We start from the raw sequence: 26262 nt of genomic DNA, 5'->3' as shown, positions 1-26262 counted from the left end.
GGCACTAGCAGTTGAGGATATCAGGAAGGGTCTCGTGTAGGAGGTGGCAGTGGATTGATCTAGGGCATGGGTGGGAAGCCTGCAGTCTCGAGGCCACATGTGGCTTTATAGGTCCTTGGGTGCTGCCTTTTGACTGAGTCCAAGTTTCACAGAACAAATCCTTTTATTAAGGGGATTTGTTCTGTGAAGTTTGGATTCAGTCAGAGGGCTGCACTTGAGGACCTAGAGGGTTGCATGTGGCCTTGAGGCCTCAAGTTCCCCCCCTCTGATCTAGGGATTCCAACAGGTTGTAGTGAAGAGGAAAGTATTTCAGACATGGTGGACCACCTCTGCAAAGGTATAGAGGTGGAAGATAGTGTCCTATATGAAGAAGAGTGAGAAAGTCATTTTGACTGGATTTCACAGTATATGAATGAAATAATATGTAAAAGTAAGCCTGAAGACGTAGGTCGGAGCTAAGCATTAGTTGACAAACAGAGGAGTTTATATTTGATCTTGTTTTCCCATGGTCCCTCCTTTGAGTTTTTCCACTATAATGTTTTTCCACTATAATGGATGTAAAAGTTGTATTAATTTGTATTTTTCTGATTATTAGTGGGTTTGAATCCATAATGTGCTGTGTTCTATGGTTACAGAAACAGAAACTGAAATGATAGTTGCCTTTTGGTACTATTATTTTCCTGGTTGTTAAAAGTTCATGTTTCTTCTTTTGAAAACTTTTCATAAACCTAATCACTTATCAGAGAATGGCTCTTAATCTTATAGATTCATGTCACTTCTCCATAGATTTTTGGATAACAGTATTTTATCAGTTACATTTAATGCAGATATATAGCTCTCCTATCTATAGTTTGTCTTCTAATTCTGGCTGTACTGAGTTTTGGTGAATGTGTAAAAAAAAACAAAACTTTTCAACTTTTTTATTATTGAGATTTCTTCTTCTGTCTTATAACCTGTTATCCTGTATCTAGTTTTGAATACTGTTGATTTCTATGAAAGATTATAATAACACTATTGTGCTTAAGAATTATGTGGTAGCTATTTTGGAAGGTAATAAAAAATTCAAACAACTTGCATTTAGTAGTACATAATAATACATTTGTTACTAACATAACAAATAGGTATTATTTGTTACTTGAAGAATATATTGAACAAAATGTGTTACTTTTCCTTTTTTTTTTTTTTGTCATTTTGCATCTCATAGAGTCGAATTGTTTCCATGACTACAGACAAGGAACCTGAAGTAGCTGTTGAAGCCATGAAACTTGTGATGCTGATGGTCCTGTAAATATCTTTTAAAAATATATCTACTTTATTGTTTGAATGGTAATAGGCTTGAATGTAAAAGAGTAGAGCATTTGACACATAGCATGCAGTAAGCTATAGGTAAAATTATTGATTTCTGTATGTTCTGGGGGATATGGCAAACAGTTTTTAGGTAGTTATAGGTAAAGTTTTGGCATAGGCAAACACCTTATAAGTAAAGTTAATGGGTTATAACTTTCCTGTCGCTGAGTTTTTAAGAAAGTTTTCTTTGTTAAGTTCAGTGAAGTGATTTTAGATACGATAATGGTAGTTAACTCATTCTACCTACTATATACTAATTATATTTTTAGCTATTTTGTTGTGTTTAGTTTTAAGAAGCTCTACCAGATTTAAGGATCTTTCAAAAAGCTTTCATTCTCAGGCCTCAAGGTGTGTATTTGTTGTCATTGGCAGGATTCATAATGGAAAATAGCTAACATATGGCTGTCTGGATTGGGGAATATTTTTTATGTGTGTGGCTCTTTTCTCCATTTTATTAAGGTTTTGGGCCCATCTCTAACATTTGTAGCCTCGATAAACCTGTTGTCTGATGTATTGTTCAATAATTATGTATTTAGGGACCTACTATGGGCCTGGCACTGTGAGGATCCAAGGATATTAGTAAGTAAAAAAATAGTTTTTACTTTTGAAGTACTTGAAAGGTTTATTGTGCAAAAGAGGGGTTAAACTTGCTCTCTTTGGACCTACTGGTCAGAATTAGGAGCAACAATTGTGAGCTGCAGAAAGGTAGATTTTGGCCGGATATAAGGAGTAATCTAACAATTTGAGCTGTCCGAAAGTCTGTCTTAGTAGGTCATTAGTTTCCTAACACTAGAGGTCTTCAAGTAGAGGTTTAATGACTTGTCAGAGATATCATAGTGGGGATTTCTGTTCAGTTACTAAGTGAATACTGTGTCTGGTATCCGAGGACCTAGGTCGAAGTCCTGCCTCTGATGTTTACTATCTCTGTGACCATTGGTAAATCACTTCACCTTCCTGAGCCTCAGTTTTCTTCATTTTTAGAAAGGGAGTGTTAGGAGAGATGGCCTCTGAGCTCCTTCCAGCACTCGGTCTCTGATCTTCTGATCTCTGAGGTTCCTTTCAGCACTTAAGATTCTTTGATTTTGTTGTGTCTGGCTGGGTAAATGAGAAAAAAAAAGTAAACAAGTAGAGGATAATTCCAAGCAATATTTGAGCAAATGCTTGTTAATTTGGTAGATGCTTCAAGTTTTGGGAGAAATCAGAATCAAGGAAAGATTTCAAAACAAAGAAGCATGGAATAATAGTGTAGTTTATCATTTTGTAGGATAATAGTTTTTAAAAATTCTAGTGTAAAACACCAAATACCATAAAAGCTGAAGCTGAGAAAGTTAATTTTAGTAGAAAAGTAAAAAAAAATTATTTCCTTGCATATTTAACCTGCACACAGAGTTAAGTTTTGGAGTATGCAGTTCTTATATAGACCATATGACTTCATGAAGTTGTAGGAAGCTAGCTAACTTTCATTCATGTGACTTAATCATCCTCTGCTTTTTCTTGGGCCCAAGTATCTAGAAAAATCATTTATTAACTCATAGGATTTAGAATTGGAAGAGATCTTAGACATCACATAGCCTAGCAACACTTTCCTCCTTCCCATTTTTCAGATGAGCAAACTGAAATCTAGAGAGGGTTAAATGTCTTGTTCATGGTCACTTGGGTAGTAAGACTGGAAAATGTCCTACTTGCTAAGTTTTTACTCTCTCTGCCTAGTTTCAGTTTGATGTCAGTGTTCAGTTGTGGGCTTCAAATAAATAGTGTATAATTAAGAATAAGAATTAATGTGATAGCTTAATTTAAAAAAATAAACCTTACCTTTTAAAAAATTGGTGTAGAGGGTGAGAGAAGACACTTTTATTCAAGTGGTTAAATTAAGTGTTTATTGGAAGATCCATAATCCAATCTTTAAGAAACTTTTAAAAAAGGAATTTCTAAAATAGAAATGTACAGGAGGAAAGAAGAGATTATGACTGCAAAGCCAGAGGCTCTTCATTTGTTATGGCTAGAGTGGCCCTGAACCATCCTGAGTCAGTGATCAGATTGTGTACCTTGCTGACTTGTACAGCGCTTGCTCAGTCAGTGTAGATTGACATGGGAAAAGAAGCAGCTAAAAAGTTCACCCAATAAAAGGTGAAGTGTTCCTGCCTTCTCGGCAACTGTTTTTCCTTCTGGTTCAAGCCATGTTGAGCAGAACAGTATGGGTTCTTGTTAGGTGGAAGCATTAGCTTTGTTGTTGGGGAAGAAAGGAAAAGAATTATGTGCAGTCAGTGTTTTAGCTTCCAGATCAGAACTAATATTATATCCCACATAGTTTTGTACAAAAGAGGTTTTTCTTAGAAGAACAAAAAATGACGAATTAGTTAGATTTTATACTGAGTCATTAAGCGAACAGAGGCCTGGAAAACCCTTTTTAACCATTTGTGTTGCTTCCCTTTTTCCAGTTGAGGCCAGCAGGGCTGCCACTGTAATGAAAAGCAAATGTTCAGTATGCTGATTGTATCCTGTGAGTTAGTGTGATTTGAGTTAAGATGCTGCTAGGAGCAGTGTGGCATAGTGAAAAGACCACCAGACCTGGAATCAGGAAAAGTGTCTAGGTCTTGGCAAAAATGCCCAGTGACATAGCCATAGGTAATTCATTTCAATTTTCTGAACCTCAGTTTTCTCATCTATTAAATGGAAATAATATTTGAACTATTTCTCAAGGTTACTGTGAAGAAAACACTTGTAAAAATGTGTGGAATGATTTGAATATGAACTCTAGTTTTTTACCATATAGATCATCTTGATTGAGTGGAGTTAGGGCAGGGTCCATGGGGAGACGTTGGGGAAATGTACTCAAGGAGGTGAAATTGTCATCTCAAAGGAGTGAGGGTATGATAGTATGATAGAAAACTCTTAGGTATAAATCTAAGAGTTGGAAAAATTTAATATCGAGGGGAAAACCCCATTTTTGATTCTGAAATATAAATGATAGATCTTGTATGGATTTCTAGTTGTGAGAGCCCTAGGTGAATCCAGCATCTCTCAGTGAAATTATCCTAATCACTGTACTTGTTAGTACTTTAGTGTCTTAAGAATCATAGAATCTTAATGCCTCTTTTATAGATCAAGGAACTGAGGTCCAGAGAGTCAATAAGAAATGTACCTGTTGGGTCACACAGTAAATAAATTTCAAAGTCAGGATTTCACAGGTCCTCTGTATGCCAGTTGAGTGCTTGTCATATAGTATCACTAACCATGCCAAAAAAACAAGGGTGTCGCCTGGATGCTGCTGCTCTCTAAAAATCATTGAGTGTGTTGCTTTTATAGCCACTGGGGGGTGCCTAGCTCCTTTCTAATACATCAGCTCTTGGAAAGTATCAAATAGTAATCTCATACCTCTACTGATAGAGTAATCTAAGTGGAATTTTTTTTTTTTTTACTTATTTCTCATAAAATTATTTCATTGATTGAATAGTGGTAGTACAGCTAAACTTAGCATACTCCAATACTCTTTCTACTGGCCTTTAAAAAATGGAACATTTCGGCTTTTAGTAAACATAGAGGGCTGGATGATGAAAGTTAAATTCAGCCTTTATGTTCTTCTTATTTGTTCTTGTGCTAGAAGGAGTAGTGCTCCATTGTTAAATCCTAGTAATGTTCTCTATCAGTCTCCTCCTTGTTCTATCCCGGAACCAACAGGCTTTGTGTTTACATTGCAGCTATTGAAGTCTTACTGAAAATCTTGGTGAGCTTATTTCTTGGCTTGGATTGCTAGTACAAAACTTAGATACAAAGTTCAATGATATTTTTTTTTTTTTTTGACAATTAAGGAAGGCCAAATCAGAGGTTATCTAGTTCAACATTCTGATAACTAGTGGTCCAGCCTTTGTAGGAAGCCCTCTTCTGATGTTGAACTCAGTATCTTGAGAGACAGGCACTCCAGCTGTAATTGTTAGAACGTTATTCTGTATATCAAACAAAAAAATCTAGCTCTGTAATTTTTAACAATTTGATTGAGCACACATTTTAAAGTGCCTAATAATAATAACAGCTCTCATTTATATGGTTCTTTAAAGTTTGCAACGCTTTTCACAACCACCCTGTGATCCAAATGTTGCTCTGCCTCCATGTGACAGATGAGATAACTGAAGCTGGAAAGTTCAGTGACTTACCCATAGGCACAGAGGTGGGGCTCATCAGAGGTGAGACCCAACCTGCAGTCACTTCCAACTCCCAGTTCCAATGTGCTTTCCCCTGTATCCTCCTGCTTGTGATGTGCAAAACAGTTTGCTCAGTGCCACAGCAAGCTTACACTTTGCTAGCTCTGTAGTGCGAAGACAAAGCCAAACAAGGGTAATCCCACTTTTCTGTGATATTCCTTAAAGGATGTGATGTCAGCTGCCATGACCTCTTTAACTGTTCCTGTATGGCTTGCTTTTAATTCTCATTCTGATTGTCCTCATTTGCATGTCATTCAGTGTCCTTCCTAAAAGGTGATGCCCAAAATTTGACACAATATTCCCAATGTGGCCTGAATGGAGCTCAGAGAACAGTTGCATTGTTACCTCCTTCACTCCAGACACTGTAGTTGCATCAGTGCAGCTTAAAACTGCATTAGGGTTTTTGGTTGCCACATCATTCTATTGACATACTTTGAGTTGGCAGTCTGTTAAAACCTCCGGTTCTTTTTTTCATTTGAACAGCAGTTTCATATGAATATCTAGCCATGTTTCCCCACATGGTAGTTGTGTAGTTGATATTTACTGTTCATAGAAACGGTTTATACATTTGTCACTGTTAAAGTTCACCTTATTTGCTTCATCCCATCATTCTAACCTACCAAGATATCCTTTGGATCTTGTTTATGCCATTGTTAGTAACTCTCCCTCTCAGCTTTATATGTCACCAACAAATTTGACATGCATGCTGTCTGCATCTTTATTCATGTAATTGATAAAATTATTGAATGTCCCAGGGCCAATGACAAAGCCTTGTGGCATTCTGTTAGCAAACTTAAATTAGTATGACATCAGTTTGTTAGTTATCACTGCTTGGGTCTAGTCATTCAACTGGTTCTGAATAATCTAGTGCTAAATGCTTTATTGTTTCAAAAAGTTTGCAAGCTGCCATAAAACCTCTCTTTCCTTTGAGTATAAGTTAGTTAACAAACATATTCCTGCTGGCTAATCCATGGCAGGGACTTAGTAACCGCATCTGTCATTTTTATTTCATGCTATCAGTGCAGCTGGAGCAGAAGGCCCAATTGTTTATTTAGATTATTAGGAAGTGTATAAAGGATAAGAATTAAAGATACAAGTGAGAATTTGAGGATCTCATTGTGACCAGTCTCATTGTCAAAGCTAGTTTTGGCCACAAGTGCACAGTAAGGACTGCATGGAATTTTGGATGAAATGCTTTTGTCTGGTGCATGGTAACTTTCTAGTGTTCACTCAGCTGACTTTTGTGGCTAGAATATTTTTAATTCACTGTTGAAATAACTGTTCTAGCTAGACCAGTAGTGGAGTGTTGATAGGTTTACACATTCTTTTGTACATCTGTGGAGCAGTTCAGAAATGATTCATATATATTGCTTGCTTTGAAATGAGATCAAAAAGGACTTGATTAACTGTGTGTGTGTGTGTGTGTGTGTGTGTGTATGTGTATGTGTATGTGTATGTGTGTGTGTATTTCTACCCCTTCCCACCCACCCATTGAACTAAGAGGAAAATGTTAGAATTTACTCTAACCAGTATATTTTTAGGAGAAAAAAATCCCTGAGGAATTTCTCTTACACTTGAAATGAATGTAAAGCCTACATGATCTCAGGAATCCCTTTTAAAAGCTTAATTTTAGGCCTTATTTTAATTTTGTCTAAATTTACTGGACTGTAATACTAAAGATAATAGTTTAATTTGTATTAGAGCTTCCTCCTAGCACATACTAGAACTGTACTTGGTTACAGCATTTCTTGCTATTTCTAAAAAGCACAGGATTGGACTTGCGTCCCTTGGATGATAGAAATCAAATGAGTCCAGTGTTTAAAACATGTAGTTTCTACCAACAACGGTTCTCTAATAGCATGAGATTATTGCATGGGAAAAAAATTTATGCATGTGTTCAAAATGTTTGCTCTTTAAATTTCAAAAATTCTATAGAAATATTTCTTAAAGGAATATGAGGAAGGAGCAGGAAATGTACATAACTTTTGTCATTTAAAATTTCCTTTTTTTTTGGTAGAACCCACCATTTGTTTAATGGAGGTTATTTATTTCATGCCTAGTAGACACACAAGTTCCTGCTGAAAATAGCTGTAGCCTTTTACGCTCTAATAAGGGAAAATATTCCCATTAGATCTAATGGGGTTGCTGTGATCCTAATTTTATATGCAACATAACAAGCATGGAGAGAACAGGCTGTTAATTTTCTACTGACAACTCCCATCTTCAGAATGGTGACAGTGGCAGATTAAAGGAAGTATGTATGTCCACGGTAGTTTTTTCCTTGAATAGACTAGAATAAATATGGTTCCATGTTGGGTATTTGCTCTTGAGGTTTAGAAAGTAGGGACAATCAAGTCTCTGTTAGAATGGGGGGAGGGTAGTGTTGCCTGACCTTGGGTTCAGTTCATTCAAATTGACTAGGATGTGGGGGTGGTTTGTTTGAGGATTTGTGGCTCACATTAAGTGGTATAAGTTACCCTGGTGATAAGGCAACAAGTGCTAAAAACTAAGCTGGCTTTAATTTAGCCTTGTGAAGAATCTCTCAAAATCTGCCAGCCCACATATATTTTCACCAGTGTTGCATTTCCCGGCATTGACTTTATATCCAGGGCCCAGCATTTAGGATGTGACATCCTACTTTCTTGAATACAATTAGGGTGGTTCTATTAATTATTTTCATATAAATAAAATATAAGGCAAATTTTTATAGGATGAATATAAATCCTACAGATTTGTGTGGTGGTGTAAATTAATGTTAATATTTTTACTGGCCTGCCATCCATTGACCAGATTTACCTTGCTTTCTCAGCATTAGGAATGGTGTGTTCCTGCTTTTGGGTCAGGTAATGTATGGTTTGTTTATTTTTTAGGGACCAGCTGGGCAAGTGAAAACAATCATATGGGGAAGCCATCTGTGTTTTTAGATTGCCAAATGCAACTTATCTGATGTATTTTTTTTTCCAGTGGCAGTCTACCACTAAGTAAATTATAAGAAGAATAATTTTGAAAAATATACAGGGTTTGATTTCTAATACATAGACATCTGCCCAGAAGCTAATGGATGGCACAGGAAATATGACCTATAGATTTGTGAACAGCTCTATTTACGGTTACTGTAGAAAATCTTAAGGAAAAGGCATATTTTCGAATGAGGGAGGGAAGGTGGCTCCATAGCATTCATTAGCATTTGTTGAAAGTTTAAGTGTGAGCAGAGGGTCACTATATCATTAGATCTGGTAGCTTCCTGGCATTTTGAAGAAGTGATTATTGGGGTGTGGAGATTATAGCCATCTCGCTTGGAATGTAAGAAGCCAAAGATCTACAGACTGCTGTGGGAATGAGGGAAAGGAGGGAGGCAAAAAGAGAAGAATTCATGGAGTTCTTCCCCCCTACCCCTACCTCCAAGGGCCCCTATTGCTGTACCCCATGACATAGTTATACTGTGGAGGAAAGGATACACTTATTATGTCATAGTGTTGGTATGCAGAAATGGTACTTATTTTTAGAAACCTAAATCCTGGAGGCTTAACCTTTATTGGACACTTGGCACTCTGAATTCCTCAACTTTAAGACCCTGGTTATTACACTCTATGAGATTTTTTTTTTTTACAGGGGGGATTGATTCTTTTTTTGTTTTTTGTTTTTTGTTTTTGTTCTGTAGGGGGGGCTGATTTTGTTGGCTTTAGTGTGTGTATATCTCAAAGAAATAATGGTGCCACTGTTAATTGGATCATAAGAAGGAGGAACTCTATCTCTTTTTCTGTCATTCAAAACCAAGAAAAATAATCTGCTTTTTCTCCTTCTTTGACCCTTCTTATTCTATTCCCCTACCTTCCCCTCTTAAGAAATCATGGTTTCAAACAAGTAGCTGATGGCAACACTTCAAAAGTGAGAGAAAACAGACTTATGTATTTCTCTAGGAACTTTTTTGGTAGTTAAGGGTTGTTTCATTTTGTTTGAGGAATGTCTTAAGCAGCTGTAGAGCAGGACAAGAGAGGGTAGTAGGCTCTCTGCACATGGTTATGGTCAACAAGTGGCTTGGCTCATAGATCGTTGGATAGGAGAGGATTGTCATGCCTCTGTGACTTTGTTTCTGATTGGGCTGCCAAGAGAATTGAAATAGAGGGCAAAGATAGTTTTCATGCTTCAAGAGACAGACTGGCAGCATGCCTAGGTGCCATCTCTATCTTCCTTTGCTTCCAATAATAATGTGTAAACAAGAACATGCTGTTTGCAACAGTTGATGGATTCCTTTGCACTTCTATGTGACTACAGTATTTAGTAAATAAGGGCTGTTTCAGGGGCAAGTAGTGCAAGTCTGTAACTACCTTCACTATATAGCAGGGTCTGGATTCTGTCAGACTGAAGGAAAAGTACAAACAGTGGTCACATCAGAAACTCAGACTGTAAAATCATAACCAGTCTCACTCTGTAGTAGTTTCTTATTTAGACTATGCCTTTGATTCCTTCCTTAGTTATTATTTTTTTAAAAATATAGTAACTTTTGGTTTCTGAGATAGCTGATGGAATATATGAAATTGTACATGGACGCTATCCTTTCTAAACAATGTAGTGTAGTTGGAAAAACAATGAATTTAGAGTCAAGAATACTCCAGGTATGAATCTTAGCTCAACTGCTTACCACCTACCTGTGTGACCTCAGCCAAGTCCCTTCACCTTCCCTAGCTTCCTTTTCCCTCTCTATAAAATCAGGGGGCTGAACTAGATGATCTCTAAGCTCCCTTCTGAGCTATACATCCTGTGGTTCTTTTGTTTTTAAAGAACTTTCCCTCTTTTGTCTTACAAAAGTATTAGGGTACAGTATAACAGGGCTTTGAAAAATATAATGTGCTGTATGAACTTGAGGGAGGAAAGTGATTGATATGTCTTTTTCTTTTCCTTTTCCTGATGCATTCATCCTCAGTCTGTGTGAATTAAGACAAATCCTCATGGAGAAAAATACTGGAATTTCTCAAGTTCACTCTGCTAGGCACTCTGCCTCTTCCATTCGCTTCTTCTAGCTGTTTTCTTTGTCAGTGGATCAACAACCATTTGATAAGTGCCTGCTATGTACCAGGAAACGGCTCAGTGCTGGAGATACAAAGACAAAAGGGAAACAAGACCATGCCCTCACAGAGTTTACATCATAACCAAAGAGATAACATACATATCTAACATACAGAATATCTATATACATACAAAAGATGTAAAAGGTGACTTGGAGAGAAGGTACTAGCACTTGTGGGATGATAGGGATAGCCCTAATGGAAAAAGTGCTGAGTTGAGGCTTGAGAAGTGGAGGTGAGGGGGAAGGACATTCCAGGCATGAAGGGACAGCCACTACAAAAGTGTGGAGGTGGGAAATGGAGTGTTGTGTGAGACTTAGCTAGAAGAATAATGTGACTAGATCCTAGAGTAAATGGAAAGGAATTGTGTGTAACAAGGCTATATAAATAGGATGCAACCAGCTGGTAAAGATCTTTCGGTGCCAAACAGAAATTTAGATTTGATCCTAGAGATGATAGGAAGCTACTGGAGTATATTGAGTATGAGAGAAGGTGGGGGAGGATTTGGTCATGGACATGGTCAGACTTGATCCTTAAGAGAACAGCTTTCATAGTTGTGGGACTTGAGGCAGGGAGACCAGTTAGAAGTTTGCAAAAGTCTAAGCAAGAAATGATGAGGGCCCAAACTGTAGGGGTCGCTGTGTAAGTGGTAAGCAAGAGATGTGACAGTAGAAATGGCAAGTTTTGGTAACTAATTGACTATGTGGAGTAAGACAGAGAAGTCAAGAACGACACCAGAGTTTTGAATCTGAGTGAGCTATATGGTTCTTGCTACCTGGAGAGTACATGGCACTCAAAGCAAAACTATGTAAATCTTGATTATTTTACAGATCTGAAATTGCAGAGATATCTTTTACTCTCACCTTTTTCTTACTCCACTTATCTAACCAGTTGCCATGCCCTGACCCCATTTTTTCATTCCTGTTGCCATTATACTAGTTCAGCTCATCATCATCTTTAGAGACCATTGCCTCTAATCTCGCTCCATTGCACTGCATCTTTTATTTCCCAAGTAAATTACTTACCTTATTGCACTATTAATCTGACTCTGGGTTCACAGCTCTTTCTACTGCCCCCAAATACTCTTTATCTGGAATTTTTTGTGATTGTAGGTATCACATTTTGCCTTGTATTATAATTACTTTTACACATAGCCCTGTATTAAAGTGTAAGTTCCTTGAAGGTGAGGTCTGTATCTTATTTTCATGACCCTAGAGCCTTTTACAAAGCAGGTATTTAATAAGCATTTGATAATTACTGAATTTGATTGAAACGTTTTAAGTGAAACATTTCCATGGAAATGTTCATTGACTTTAGCACTACTCCAGACAAAATTATTTTCCCATTTCAAGAAAACCTTACTTTTAACTTTTCTCATTCTTTCTTTCTCCTTTATCATAATTCCTGCCATTGGACAGTGTTCTGCATGTGTAAGTAAAATTTTTAAAAAGAAAAAGGAACCATTGATTCATCTGGCAGAGTAAAGATCTAAATAACTTGGGATCTTCTTTCCCACAAAATTATTCTGTTTAAAGACAAAAGCCATAAGTCTGTTAAGCAGTGCTTAGATGCAAAATTCCTTGGAGTGTCTAATTTACCATCTGCTACTCTCTGAAAATAGTTTTGAGTGGTTCACTGGGACGATGAGTATAACTGAATCATATGGGCAGTTGGAAAAGGGTGCTGTTGTACCGAAGAGTTTGGAAAACTGTGATTCTCTTGGAAGCTGGCTTGTGAATAGGCCTGCTGGAGGAAAGAGCTTTCCTCCCTGTTGTGTACTCTGCAAAAGACAGCTCTGAGTTATAGGATTCAACTAGAATTTTAGCACAATAAGTGGAAAGATGATTTTGCCAGATGCCAGTGTTGCTTTCCTCATGGGATGGATATTCAGCAGTCATTGACAAATAGCCTTTCTGGTGAGGAGTCTGGCTTCCGTTTCCCTCCTTGTTGCTAGCAGTGTGGCATTGTAGAATAATCTCTTTTTTCTAAGAGCCATTATTACACAGTTACTCCATATGCTGAAGAGCATAATTTTTATCTCTAATGTAGTTTATAACATGTCATAGACTGTTAGAGCTGGGGAATAAAACCCTTAGCACAATTCTTCCATTTACAGATAAGGAAATTGGGGTCCATGAAGGTACTTGAAATCAGTTGTTTTCAAACTCTTTAGCAGTAAAGCACCTTTTATGTGCTAAGCACTGTGTGTACAAACACAAAAATAAAATAGCCTCTATTCTCAGGGAGCTTGCATTCAAAGAGGCAAATGCTTAGTTTTGTATATAATAATAAATACAGTGCTTGTGTACAGGCATACACATATGTATATGTATTTACATAATATATACCTTAAGCATTTGTTATCTGTAGATTGCTATCATAGGAATTACAAAATTAGTGGAATCTTCCATTATAAGGTGGAAAAAATTGAGGCAGAAAATGAGTGACGCTTTGTCTTCTAATATACAGGAAGTAAATGACATTAGCATTTACTATATTATCCTCAAGGTCCTGTGCTGGGTATTGGGAATACAAAGCTATGAAGGAGACTCTGCTATCTAAGAGCTTGAAATCTAGTAGGGAAGAAATTAGTGTTGTGCTGGGCCATTCTACCCATGTTAGAACATAACCGAGCCTTATCCTCCCTCTGTGGTAAGATGAATATGTTCATTAACAAAGGATGACTTAGTAAGTGGGCTGATCTGCTGTCTACCATAGAACACAGAGACTATTACCGTGCATGATTATTATGGTATATGTGTGCATTATAATGTGTTCTATCAGTAACCTGTGGTGGAGGAATGAAATTGGGGGAAGAGGAACAGTGAGGGTGGGATATTGTCATTAATAATAATAGGACATTTTCCCAGTGAGGTAAATAGGGAGCACACCTAGAAAAATATAGTAATGACTGACAGAGAATTTACAAAGTTAACTTTAAACAGATACCACTGGAAAGAATATTTTTCTCTTAATTCCCACGTTGCCTTTTAAATGTGATATATGCAGCTTAGTTTGAGGGTGATTATGGTTTAGTGTCTAAAAACTTTATTCTCTTTAGTTATTCCTAATGCCCATTTTATTTTATTCCTATGCCCATTTGTCAGTGATGTACCCTGCATATCTAATGATTGATTTTCAGCAAATTGGATTGAAGAATTTAATCTATCAGCAAGTATTTATTAAGCATTTATTTTGTGTCAAGCCCTTTGCTTGACTCTGGGGAACAAATACATGGAAACAGTTCCTTCTTGAAGTGAGTTTATATCCTAATTGAGGAAACAAGTATGTAAACAATGTGCAGCATAACTATGAAGTTTATAAATACAAGCATATACAAAGTAGTTAAATACAGAGTTGGGAGTGAGAGCACTAGTGTTGGAGGGACAAGAAAGCTTATGCAGAAGACGAGCAGTTTGAATTGTATCTTAAAGTAAAAGAGGGACCTTGAGAAAGAGATAAGGAGAGAAAATATCCCAAGCATGAGGAGGCACCGCCACAGGAGATGGCACATTTTCTGTGCGAGGAACAGAGAGAATGTCTATTGCAGGGTATGAGAGGGAGAGTAATGTCCAATGAAACTGGAAAGGTACGTTGGGCTAAGGTTGTGTAGGGCCTTAAAGCTGAACAGAAGAGTCTCTATTTTATCCTGTAGGCAATAGGAAAACACTGGAGTTGGTTGTATAGGACAGTCACATAGTCATAACTGCCCTTAAGGAAAATTCCAAAGTGAATAATGTACTTCACGACTTAATTTGACAAGTCTCACATTCTAAAGCAAATAAAAGATTTCTCAGGACCAACAAGAATTACTGTGGGTTTCACATTAACCTAAGTACTATTTCAACTATGAATGCATTTCATTTTATGGAAAACAGATTTTGGGTCAATGGCATTCATGGTTTAATGCCTTGTACACCCTCATTTCTTAGATTGCCACAGCATTTCCATGTACTCTGACCCTCAGTCCTGCTCCTGTGAAGAACTCCCTCATTTTACAGATGAGGAAACTGAGACCCAGAGAGGTGAAGTGACTTATCCTGAATCACACAGGTAGTAAGTAGCAGAGCTAGGATTTGAACCCAGCTTCTCTGACTCCAAATCATGTTTCCTACACTTTTGCTCTTCAATTTGTCTTTTGTTTTTTGTCAAAGATTAGTGACGGTGTTTTCAGCCAGTTATTAGTAGAGAAGCACTGTTAAAGGAATATTACATCCAGCATTTATTAAGTGCCTAACTTATATGCTAGTGATAAGAAGTGACATGGACCCTACTCTTTAGGAGTTTCAGAGGCAGGAAATTATAGGCACACAAACAACTAGGCAGAGTGGTAAGTGAAAAGGACTTGTCTAACCAGAGTGCTTTGAGAAATTTGAGGATCTCTTGATCACTGGGAGAGGGGTTAAGTATAGTGTAAGGCAGAGCTTCTTGGATGATGCGTCGTCTGAGTTGGGCAATGAAAGAATGGAGAGGCTTCAGCCTGTGGAGGATGGCAAGGGGTGAAAAGTCCTTTCTAGGGATGGGATGAGAAAAGGCATAGAAATGGGAGAGGCAGGAAAGAATAGGCTTGGCCAGAATGTAGGATAATGTGAGATAAGTCTAGAAAACTAGGTTGCAGCCAGATTCTACAGGACTTTAATTGCCAGAATTGGGCATTATACTTTATTTAGTACGTAATGAGAGCCTCTGTTCATGATCAGAACTGTGACTTAGGAAGGTTATTCAGAGAAAAGTGTGGAGGCACAGGAAAAGATAATCAAATTGAAATAGCCCTGGGAATAGATTCTGTCTAAAAAGTTTAAAAAATGTGGTGGCTATGAAAGAGGAAGTGGTATCTGTTGGTTAGAGTAAATACGATTTGGATTTTAGTTGTGGTTTTTTCCTTGGCCCTGTTATGATTGATTTTACTGGGTAGCCTTTCCAATCTAAATACCTTAATATACTGCTGAAATAATAAAATTGTGTGTGATCTTTTCTTGAATAATTTGATAATGTTATAGGATGATAGATATGACATTACTTTAGAAGTTAAAGATGGCATAAAGATGTGACATGGAAATATAATATACTGTAACATAATGGCATAGACTATTATGTTTGAAGGGGCTTTAAGTACAATAATCCAGAGTTTATCACCTTATCATTTTGTAAAAGTGATACCCTGTTATAAATATATATGTGCACGCGCACACACAGACACACACCCACACACCATACAGATGTTTATAAAGCTAATTTCTAGAAATAAGACTAATAGCTCTGTGACTTTTTGTGTTGAGACAAGCTTCATTACTGTGTAATGTTTAAATGATACACAGTACTTGGAGTCAGATTTGATTCATGATAAAAACTGGATCATTGACTAATCAGCAGGTTTATAGTGGCATTTTGCTATGTAATTGAAGTAGTTTTCTGAAAACCTTGCTGTGAATGAATAAGTCCTAATGTTTATTGGAATCATGAGATGTAGTCCAGTTGGTAAACTAAGTTTATAACCTAAACAGTACAATAATACTGATAATATTTTGGGATCATTTTGTATAAATGATTGTCTAAATAGAATTGTTTAGAATCAGTACTGTTGAGTGTGGTACTTAAAAATCCTTTAAAGTCACAACCTTAGCATTGTATCTTCTGTTCTTTTGCACAGGCATTGTGAGAATACGGTGTCATCAGAGGAATGTGAAGCTATGTATCATTTTGTTTATGCAACATACAGACCCTTAGCTGTAGTAGCTGGGGAATTGCTTTGCAAAAGGTATCTTCTTAGTCATACTCTTAAAAAAAAATAGAGTTACTTTAACACTTTATCTTGCTACAGGTGTATATCGCATGGACGGTGCATTTAACCTGAAATTTGCCATCTTTGAAGCCAGTTGATCTACTGAATCATGAGCCAGCAGGGGGTTGTTTTTCTTTGGGCTCTTTCCTAGACTTATCTTTAAGAAGGGAAAAGAGGGGAAAGCCCTAAGTCTTAACAGTAGACTATTTTTGTCAATGTTTACCTTTTCTGCTCTCCCATATACAGAATCTCATTTATTTGCTGGCTTGATTTATCGTTGGTCAGTACCAAAGGTGGAAGTTGGAGTCGATCTTTGTCCGCTTCTTAATGTTAAATTATAGCCCTTTTTGAGAAAGTGCCCACACAGACTAAGTGTGAGCACTTAGTTTTCAGCCTATCCTTTTGTTAACATCTGGTTATGTATAACCATAGAATATGAAATGATTCATCAACATGGTTTATTTCACATTATTTGTCATAGTGGGATTTGCAGTAATTGAGGACTTTTAAAAGTTGATTTTAAAACCTTGATAGAAGTTAGACCCCTTTTTAACTATTGTGTCAGTTTTCCCTCTATCTGGGTTGTGTTTGACATCCTCACTAGAGAAAGGGTGGATATAGAGCTTTTTTTTTTGTTTTGTTTTGTGAGGCAGTTGGGGTTCAGTGACTTGCTCAGGGTTGCACTGCTAGGAAGTATCAAGTGTCTGAGGTCAGATTTGAACTCAGGTCCTGCTATCTCCATGGCCACCTCGCTGCCCCTGGATACAGCTTCTGACTCATAAGGGGTTCCCTTAGGAGTCTGACATGACACTTCACTGCTGCCATCTCCGGCCATGTGCTGATAGCTACTAAACCACCCTTTTCATTTTGTGATGTCAGGAAAGGTGTTAGCTAGAGTGATGTTGGGGTTTAGCCGGTGATTTGGCTCTTTAAGCATTAGCCAGGAGCTCCAGAGTGCCGAAGTTCCATGATCAGTGATTTAAATGAATAGTAATCTTATGATAGTTTTTGAGTTCTAAATCCCGGTAGAATTTCTGATCATCTGCAGGTTGCTTATATGCATGGCTGAATGAGAATCACTCCTTTTTTTTTCCTTCCCAGACTCTTTTGTCTCCCACCAGGTGAAGAGGAGGCTCCTCACTCCCAGAAGAACAGCAAGTTTGTCTACAGCCTCAGTCGCCTGAAAAAACTTATCACTTTCTTCTTGAACCATGGGGTAAGAAACATGTAAGACTTTGTGTTTGCTGGGAAGTGATGTTACTAGGCCAGAGGATATTTTTGAAAGCCTGAGTATTTACTGGTGGAACCATCCTGTTTTGTTTTGAAGTTAGAATTGATGATAAGCTGCAGAAATATTGGGATTTGGCATTTATCAGTTTTTGATTGTAGTTAAGTGGCGACATTCATACAGTCCTATGTAAGATAATGTTGTTCCTCTTTGCTTGTTTGGGATATATTACGTTAGCTTCTATATAACCACTGAACTATGGAAACGTGAAATCTGGGGCTGCTTTTGGTGCTGACTAGTCAAGTGGGAAACTTATTTGTGGTGTGGTTTAGATTTATAAAGAATATTAGACTTTTTTGTAGTTATGTTTGCCCTTGATCCTTATATATCATCTTAAAAAATTCTCTTTTAGTTTCATAAACATGTCACCTACTTGGTGGATAGCTTATGGGACTGGGAAGACGGTTTGCTGAGAGACTGGGAGTGTTTGACAAATCTTTTAAGGGACAAGCCCATGAGAAAGGAAGAAGGTGAGAGACAAGATTTTGGGGTCTCCTTAAATGCCTTTTCCTAATAGTTTAGGGGGAGATGGCTTATCCTATCCAGGGACCATCCAGAAGCCATGGAACCCAACTGGAATACTCATTCTAAGTTCGAAGCCTCACTGTCTGGACCTGGCATGGGACAAGGTGATAAATCTCTATGAAATTTCATTTTCTGAATCTATAAATTGTTGTTACCCTTTAATTTTCCATACTTCAAAGATGCCTTAGCTATTATAAAGCAAAGTTAATTTTTTTAGTTTATCTGAGTAGCTTCAAGGAACATGTTCTAGAGGCCCTGTGGCTAAGACTATGTAATATCCTCTGCTGACGAAAAAGCTGTATTAGCTTAAATATTACTTGATGTTATATCACAGAAGGCCATTTTGTGATTAGTGATTGGAATTTGTCTCTTTTGACCTTTAATTGAAGTTTATTAATCCATATCCTCTAGGATCGTATACTTTATTGAAAAGCACATAACTCTCAGGGTATGTTTGCTTTTCAGAGGAAATGCTGAATTGCCGTCACTGTCTGACAGAATCAGAGAATGTTTGAGCTGATCACATAATCTAGGATTTTCCAAAATAATTTGGAATATGTGTGGAACACTTTTGGATCTTGGATGTATTGACAGAGATAATATGTTTATGAGGGGGTCTTAATAAAAGAGCTCTTTCTAGTCAGACTGACTGTTATGTGTTTAGTTATTTTTTGAGGGCATTTTGTGAATTGAAAAGCATTACGTAAATGTGACATCTTATTATTGTACAGGCAAGGAAAATGACGTTCACTACTTTATCTGCCTTCTATTATTACCTAATTGGCTTTGTTACGTGTCCTATCTCCACATATGCTATCTTTTGCAGCAGGCTTGTTTACATAGGGCCAGTCTTTCTCCTTGTTTCTGACCTAGGGATTTGCCAGAGGTGTTGGTTATAACTAGAGCCCCACTGCATGGTGTCTTTGTCATTGTAGCCTCTTTGTACTGGTCTCAGGACTGGCTTCATGTATTAAGTGCATGTATAACTTTAGAGATTTACGTTGCTGAATTATGTTGAGTAATTCTCCTTTTTACAAGTGTGTGCCTGTCATTTCCTCAGGACACAGCCTTCTGGCAGAGCTGCAATAATATGGATCTTTTTAGGGCTTTGTCCTCACTTTAATTCTTTAAAAGGTATGGAAAAGGAAGAGCTTCCTAGGCTTGGCTTCCTTAGAAATTCAATGATTTAGTATTTCTTTTCTCTAAGAAAGAAAAGTATTCCCTATTTATAGCATGGTCTAATGGAAATAGGCAGCTGGGAGGCACAGTGGATAGAGTGTTGGGCCTTGAATTAGAAACACTGGTCTTCCTGAATTCAAATCTGTCCTCAGCCATATGACCCTGAGCAAGCCACTTAACCCTGTTTGCTTCATTTTCTTCATCTATAAAGTGAGCTGGAGAAGGAAATGGCAGACCACTCTAGTATCTTTGCCAAGAAAACCCCAAATGGGGTCATAAAGAGTTGGACATGACTGAGAACAACTCAACAACAACTAGTGGAAATAGTAGGAATCAGGAAACTAAGTTCTTGTTTCAGTTTTGGTGTGTTCAGTTTTTTGTGTTTCTATTAGATCTATTTTTTTTTCTTTCCTAAATTTTTTTAGGGATACACTTGACAAAGCCATGATTTGGTGTGACATATGTTTTATTTAACTTGATTAGGAAAAGTTTTTCTTATGTAAATGCATTTGCTCACTCTACTCCTAGCTCCTTCAAAAGGAGTTAATCCTACCAATTTGCTTAATTTTAAAAAATGAGTGCTATCTCTCAACAAAATCAATTGCTAAAATCCTGAGATGATTTGTTCCCATTTCTCCATTTCTTCTATAAAATTTTTTTATTGTGAACTTAATCATAAACATTTCACCATGCAAACCCTCAAGAATGTAAGAATTAGTATAAGAAACTATACCTTTGTTATATATGATTTGTTTGTTATTAAGTAATTGGGAAAAATCTTAAGCAGATTTCTCTTATAGAGGTCTCATATCCAAGATATATAAAATTGATACAAATATGTACGAATGAGTTTTTCCCTAAATAAATAAGTGGTTAAAGCATATGAATAGGTAGTTCTCAAATCAGGAAATGTAAACTCATAACTAATAATAAGAATACTCCAGATCACTAATAGAGAAATTAAAATTAAAGAACTCTGAGATTCCACCTTTCAGCAATCATTGTTAAAGATGACAGGAAAGAAAAATACTAATTATTGAAGGGGTTATGGGAGAACAGGCACACTAATACCTTGTTGATGGAACTATGAATTGGTGAAACCATTCTGGAAAATAATTTGGAATCATTCCCACATTTGTTTCTTTTGCTGTTATCACTGCATGCTGAATTTCCCCCACTCCCTGTAATTCTCTGATTAGACATTCTGATATGTTCGCAGCTTTTACAGATGCCCAGGAAAGTGTTCTTGTGGAAATAATTGCAGCAGCAGTGCGCCAGACTGCGGAGGGTCATCCTCCAGTGGGCCGAGGAGGCAGAAAAGTGAGTGTAGTTTCTTTTCACTTAATCCCAGAGTTTCTTTTCACTTAATCCCAGAGTTCTTACGAACTGCTTTCTCTGTTCCTAGTATGCTAGAAATTTGTAAAATAAATATGAAGTGTGTGTCTATATAATAGGATGTTTAAAAAAAAACATACAAATGTATTGAATTGTATCCAAGAAATGCGATATTTCAATGTTGGGCTTTGGCTAGACATTCTAAGCTGTTTACAAGTTATAGAAGAAAACTAATATCATTTTGTTACACTTCTTTTTTTTACTTTGCTTACTTGCAGTGTTCCTTTAGGCCAGTTACTTTATCTTCTAAAGCCTCAGTTTCCTCAACTGTAAATTGGTAATGTTGGACCAGATGGCCATTGAGGTCCCTTCTAACTCTGGAATCTTAATTATTGGCATTACCCAATTTGTTTACCTTCTTCCTTACTTGCAAATGAATTTTGGCAGTTCCCCAAATTTAAGTCCATCCTTTAAGGTTGGAAATTGACTGGTACTGAAGATAGAAGAAAACTATTCTGAATAGTGATGGGATCCTTGGAATAAGTATATACTTTCCTAAGTAGACTTTTTTTGAAGGTGTCTACACTAATTTGAACGTATAAATTCAGTTATATTTGTCACAATATCGGTCACATTACTCATGATCACTTTTTCATCTGTAGTTTCATTCCACAGATATTTATGAAGTCCCTTTTTTTCTTTTAAAAAAATTTTTTAAGTCACTTTTCTGTGAAAGGCACTATTTTGAAGGGATTTTCATTTTGACAGTGGGATAAAATGTATGCACAACTAACCAAGACACAAGTGCATAAGATAGAGTCCCCAGGAGAAATGGAAGATTCTGGAAGAGAGAGATCATTTCTTGTTGAGGAAGATCAAGGAAGGTGTAAAGCCTGAGCAGGACCTTGAAGGAGTTAGAGATAGCTCTATGCAAATATGCAGAAGTGGTAGAATGGTGGATTAGATATAGGAATAGCTAGTAATCCATTTGCCTGGAATACAAAGTCCATGAAAGGGGAGTAATGTAAAATCAATCCGGAAATACAGCTTTGAGACAAATTATTAGTAGTTCATTCTATAGGCAGTGGGGAACTACTGAAGTTTTTTTTTTTTGGATCAGTTTTGAGATGTGATCATATTAGTGTATCAGGAAAATTTTATTGGTGGCCGAATTGTTAAGTAGAGAGATTGGCAGTAGGTTGGCCTGTTAGGAGTTTATTTCAGTACTCTATGCAGTTGTTAATAAGGACCTTACGTGTTGTGGTGGTACTCTGAGTAAAAAGGGACTGGAAAATGTATTGTGAAGATACAATTGATAGGATTTAATATCCAATCAGTATTGGATATTAAAGGATAGGAAATAATGAAAGATGACTGAAATGAGTCTGAGTGACTGAGAGGATAATATTTCAGAGAAGAAAAGCAGGTTTGAGGAGAAAATGATTAGTTCTGTTTTGGAAATAAATGACTTGGAAGTGCCATGGGTTGTCCAGTTAGCAGTATTCATCAGACATTTGGGAATGTGAAGTTGGATTTCTGGGGGAGACATTAGGATTATATACATGGATTTGGGAATACTCTGCTTTGATGAAAATTAAAACCATTGGAAAGTGGAAGAACTTGCAAAGGGAGAGAGGAAGGGGCTGAAGTGAGTTATTTGGAAGACATCAGTACTTCAGGAGGAGAATTAGGAGAAAGTAGTATTATAGAAACCAAGTGAGGAGAGACTAGGAAGAAAAAAAGATACTCAGTTGTATCAAATGCTGCACAAAAAGCCAAGAAAGATGAGGACTGTTGTTGTTGAGGTTGATAGTGACTTTGATGAAAACAATTTCAATAGAGTCTTATAAACTGAAGCCTGATTTCAAGGGGGTTAAAGGTAAGGAAATGGAATTATTTGTAGTCCACTCTTCCCTAGAATATTGGCAGTGAAGCCAAGGAAATACTTAGGATGATTGTTTGGAGAGGCAGCAGTGCTAGGCTTCCTTACCACTTTTTTTTTTTTTTTTTGGCTAGGCAATGGAGTTAAGTGACTTGCCCAGGGTCACACAGCTAGTAAGTGTCAAGTGTCTGAGGTGGAATTTGAACTCAGGTCCTCCTAACTCCAGGTCCAGTGCTCTATCCACTGCGCCACCTAGCTGCCCCTTTTTTTCGTTATTTCTATTGAAATTCTTGACCATTTGTTTCTCTAGTTGAGTTTTGTTGTTATTTTTTTCCATAAAGTAAGCTTTTGGTAGTTTGATTTTTATGGCACTGAATACATAAATTAGTTTAGGTAATATTATTATTATTCTTATATTGGCTTGACATACTCTCATGAGTTGTTAATATATCTCCAGTTACTCATATCTGTCTTTAATTCAGGTCCGTGAGCTGTTGTTAAATAGTTAGAAGCTGCATTCATAGAGTTTCTGTGTGCTATCTTCGTAGATGGACTTCCAAGGATTTTATATATTCCATAGTTACCTTAAATTTCTCTTTTTTTGTCTTTTTGCTGAATTTTCTTGGTAATATATAGAAATGCTGATGATTTATGTGGATTTATGTAATTTGTTGAAATTATTGTTTAAGTTAATTTTTTAGTTGAATCTCTAGGGTTCTCAAAAAAGCCGTAACTGTATTTCTTCTTTGCCTGTACTTATTCTCTCAATTTCTTTTGTCTTGTTGCTATAATTAGTGTTACTGGAACTTTTTCATATAGTCATGATACAGTAAAAATCTTTGCTCTACTTCTAGTCTTATTGGAGAAGCTTCTAATTTATCCCCATTACAAATAATGCAGGCTCTTAGTTTTAAATAGATACTGTTATTGTGTTAAGCAAAGGTCCATTTTTACTAGGTTTTCTTTTTCTTTCTTTTTAACAGAAATGGACATATTTTGCATTTATTGACATAATCATATGATTTTTGTTTTTCTGGACATTAATATAGTCTTTTATATTTACACGTATGGTTTTCCTAGTAATGAAACCAACTCCATATTCCTGGTATAAATTGAGCCTGTTTATAGTATGTAATCTTTTTGATAAGTTACTGTAGCCTCTTTGCTAAAATTTGATTTAATTTTTTTTGCATTCATGTCCATAGTTTTCTTTTTGTTTTGATTCTCTCCGGTAAGGTATCAGGACCATATTTGTATCACAAATGGATAGGATCCCTTTTCCTATTTTTTAAACAATTTGTGTAATACTGAAATTAATTATTCTTTGATTAATTAGTAGAATTCATTTGTAAATCCATCTGATTTCCGGGATTTTTTTCTCTAGGAGTTCATTTATGACTTGTTCAATTTCCTCTTTTAAAAATTGTATTATTTAAATTTTATATTTCTTGCTCTGTTAATCTGGGCATTTCATATTTTTTAAAAAGTCCATCCATTTAATTTATCAGTTTAATTCATTCAAACTGTCATTTAAACTCTGAAATGGAATCAGTGATGCTAATATTGAGCCTTGTCTAACCCTTGTCTTGTGCCTTGTGCTTTTTCTGCAGGTCCTCACGGCAAAGGAGAGGAGAACTCAAATGGAAGAATGTGCCCGGATGACTGAGCGTTTCATTGTCGTGCTTCCTGAGCTCTTGGCTAAGGTAATGAGCAGCTGCTCTCTGAGCTGTTGTTAAATATTCCATTGGAATTCCGATAGCATTCTCATATTTTGTTATTGTTTTTTTTCCCTATAGTATTCATCAGATATAGAAAAAGTGACAAACTTCCTGCAAATTCCCCAGTATTATAATTTGAATGTGTATGTTACTGGACGCCTGGAGAAGGTGAATAAGGAAGAAGGGGAGGGTAACTTGAGGTGGAGAGGGAGGGAGAGGAGAGACATTTTAACTTTATTTTTTGGAGATAATTCAGCAGATCTAGGGAGATAGTGTTGATAGAGGAGCTACTTACTATATGTGATGGTCATAGAAACTATTGCCTGAGATATAATGCATTTCTATAATTTTCGGAGTCTTTATCCTCACTAAGTTCTGTTATTATATTGAAAGTCTTTTTGCATTTGTCAGTTTTTCTGCTGTTTGAATGTCCTGGTGGATGATTTGAGCTTTCATGCAGGAAACCCACTTTCATATAAACATAAGCTCCTGTTTCTCAATCACTTGTTAGAGATTAGAGCTGTATCAGGTCTGACACTATGAATGTATTGGGATGGTGGGGAGCCTTTAAGTAATTGCTATCAAAATTACAGAACCTTTTCCTAGAGATTTTCTCTTAGCTGCTAAGAGAACTTAGATTTAGCAGATACAGATATCCTACTAAGAGGTAGAGTTGAGGCAGGAGTGTAATTATTAAAGAAGGATATTGATTGTGTTGTGGTCTCTTATTTGGGGACATTTAGGGCAATAAACAGATGATGATGTTTGTCAGATATGTTTTTGAAGGTTTAATATTTTTTTTCCCCACAAAGGCAAGCATGTCTGTCAAAGCCTTATTATTCAGAAGGGTCAGTAGGGGCCAGTAGATGGCAAGTGGAAGCTAACTTATCACCTTTTTTGGTGTTTACTGAGCAATTCTGATTCTTACCTTGCGGTTTTAGGGGATGAGGTAGGATGAGGGCTAGAGGTGAGGAGAATGAGGTGAGTTGGAGAAAATTTGCCAGCCTAATAATTGTAGTTTCAAAAATGATTCCATATTACATTTCAAGAACCTGTTCTACTTTTTCTGTTATTATCTGATTTCTTCCTTCATATTCTTTACCTCATCCCCAGCACCCTCACAGTTTCCCTTTATTCCATCTCCTTCCATTCCTCCATGCTCCCTAGAGCAGGGTTCTTAACTTTTTTGGTGTCCTGGACTCCTTTTTAAGTCTGTTGAGGTCTATGGACCCCTTCTTAGATTAATGTTTTTAAATGCATAAAATGGAATTAAAAGGGCAGCTGGTGATATTGAAGTACATTCTATAGCAAGGAAGACTGTGATCATATGGTATATGGTGGTAGATCAAATAACTTCAGTATTTTAGAAGTAGTGATGAATGTAAATGATCGTTCGAGATTTCTGTAACACCTGTGATATGAAAATATCTGTGATTTCTATTAGTGACCAAGTTACAGGTACTGCTATACTGCTGTGATTTGTTGTCTACATTTATGATTGAAGGAAATAATAAATTTCTGTGAGACGTTAGTGAAAAGAAAGAGGTAATTTTTTTTCCCATTCAAGTTTACAGAACCCTTGAAAACTATATATGACCCCTTGGGTATCTGTATACACCAGGTTAAGAACCCCTGCCCTAAGGTCTGATTCCTGAAAGTCTATAATGATAGATGTACAATTGCAATTGCTGTTTATTTTCTTCTCTGAGTGGTTTGGGAGTGCATGCATTGTATTGAGCTCTGTTCTTGGAGGCAGAGGAACTGGGTTCAAATTCTGCTTCTTAATAGCTTTAGGACCTTGAGTAAGTCATTTAACCTTTTAGGATCTCAATTTTCTCTTCTGTAAAATGAAGTCTTCTGAGCCTTTCCCATTCTAAATCTCTGATCTATGACCGTGTGTGTGTGTGTGTGTGTGTGTGTGTGTGTGTGTGTGTGTGTGTG

General features: G+C 36.8%; 1 protein-coding gene across 6 annotated transcripts in view; it reads left to right on the top strand.

Moving 5' to 3' along the window:
* The window catches only part of LOC114041161 (cohesin subunit SA-2-like), a 122911-nt gene that overhangs the window by 31267 nt on the left and 65382 nt on the right, over positions 1-26262 (top strand). For 5 of the 6 annotated variants that reach the window (XR_003568889.1, XM_027859454.1, XM_027859455.1 and 2 more), the window contains exons 13-19: positions 1205-1284; positions 16263-16370; positions 17496-17610; positions 18035-18152; positions 20606-20706; positions 24214-24306; positions 24400-24489. Coding sequence is in view for 5 of the 6 variants with exons in the window: in XM_027859454.1 (XP_027715255.1) it covers positions 1205-1284; positions 16263-16370; positions 17496-17610; positions 18035-18152; positions 20606-20706; positions 24214-24306; positions 24400-24489 (705 nt within the window). In the remaining variant the exon portion in view is untranslated. Of the gene's footprint in view, positions 1-1204; positions 1285-16262; positions 16371-17495; positions 17611-18034; positions 18153-18199; positions 18312-20605; positions 20707-24213; positions 24307-24399; positions 24490-26262 lie in introns of all 6 variants that reach the window. The other variant, XM_027859456.1, reaches the window with a different exon arrangement.

This window comes from Vombatus ursinus, unplaced genomic scaffold (genome assembly GCF_900497805.2).
Source record: "Vombatus ursinus unplaced genomic scaffold, bare-nosed wombat genome assembly UNPS02014168.1, whole genome shotgun sequence".
Classification (NCBI taxonomy): Eukaryota; Metazoa; Chordata; class Mammalia; order Diprotodontia; family Vombatidae; genus Vombatus; species Vombatus ursinus.
The sequence above is the reverse complement of the archived record's forward strand: the minus strand, read 5'-3'. Positions and strand labels throughout refer to the sequence as shown.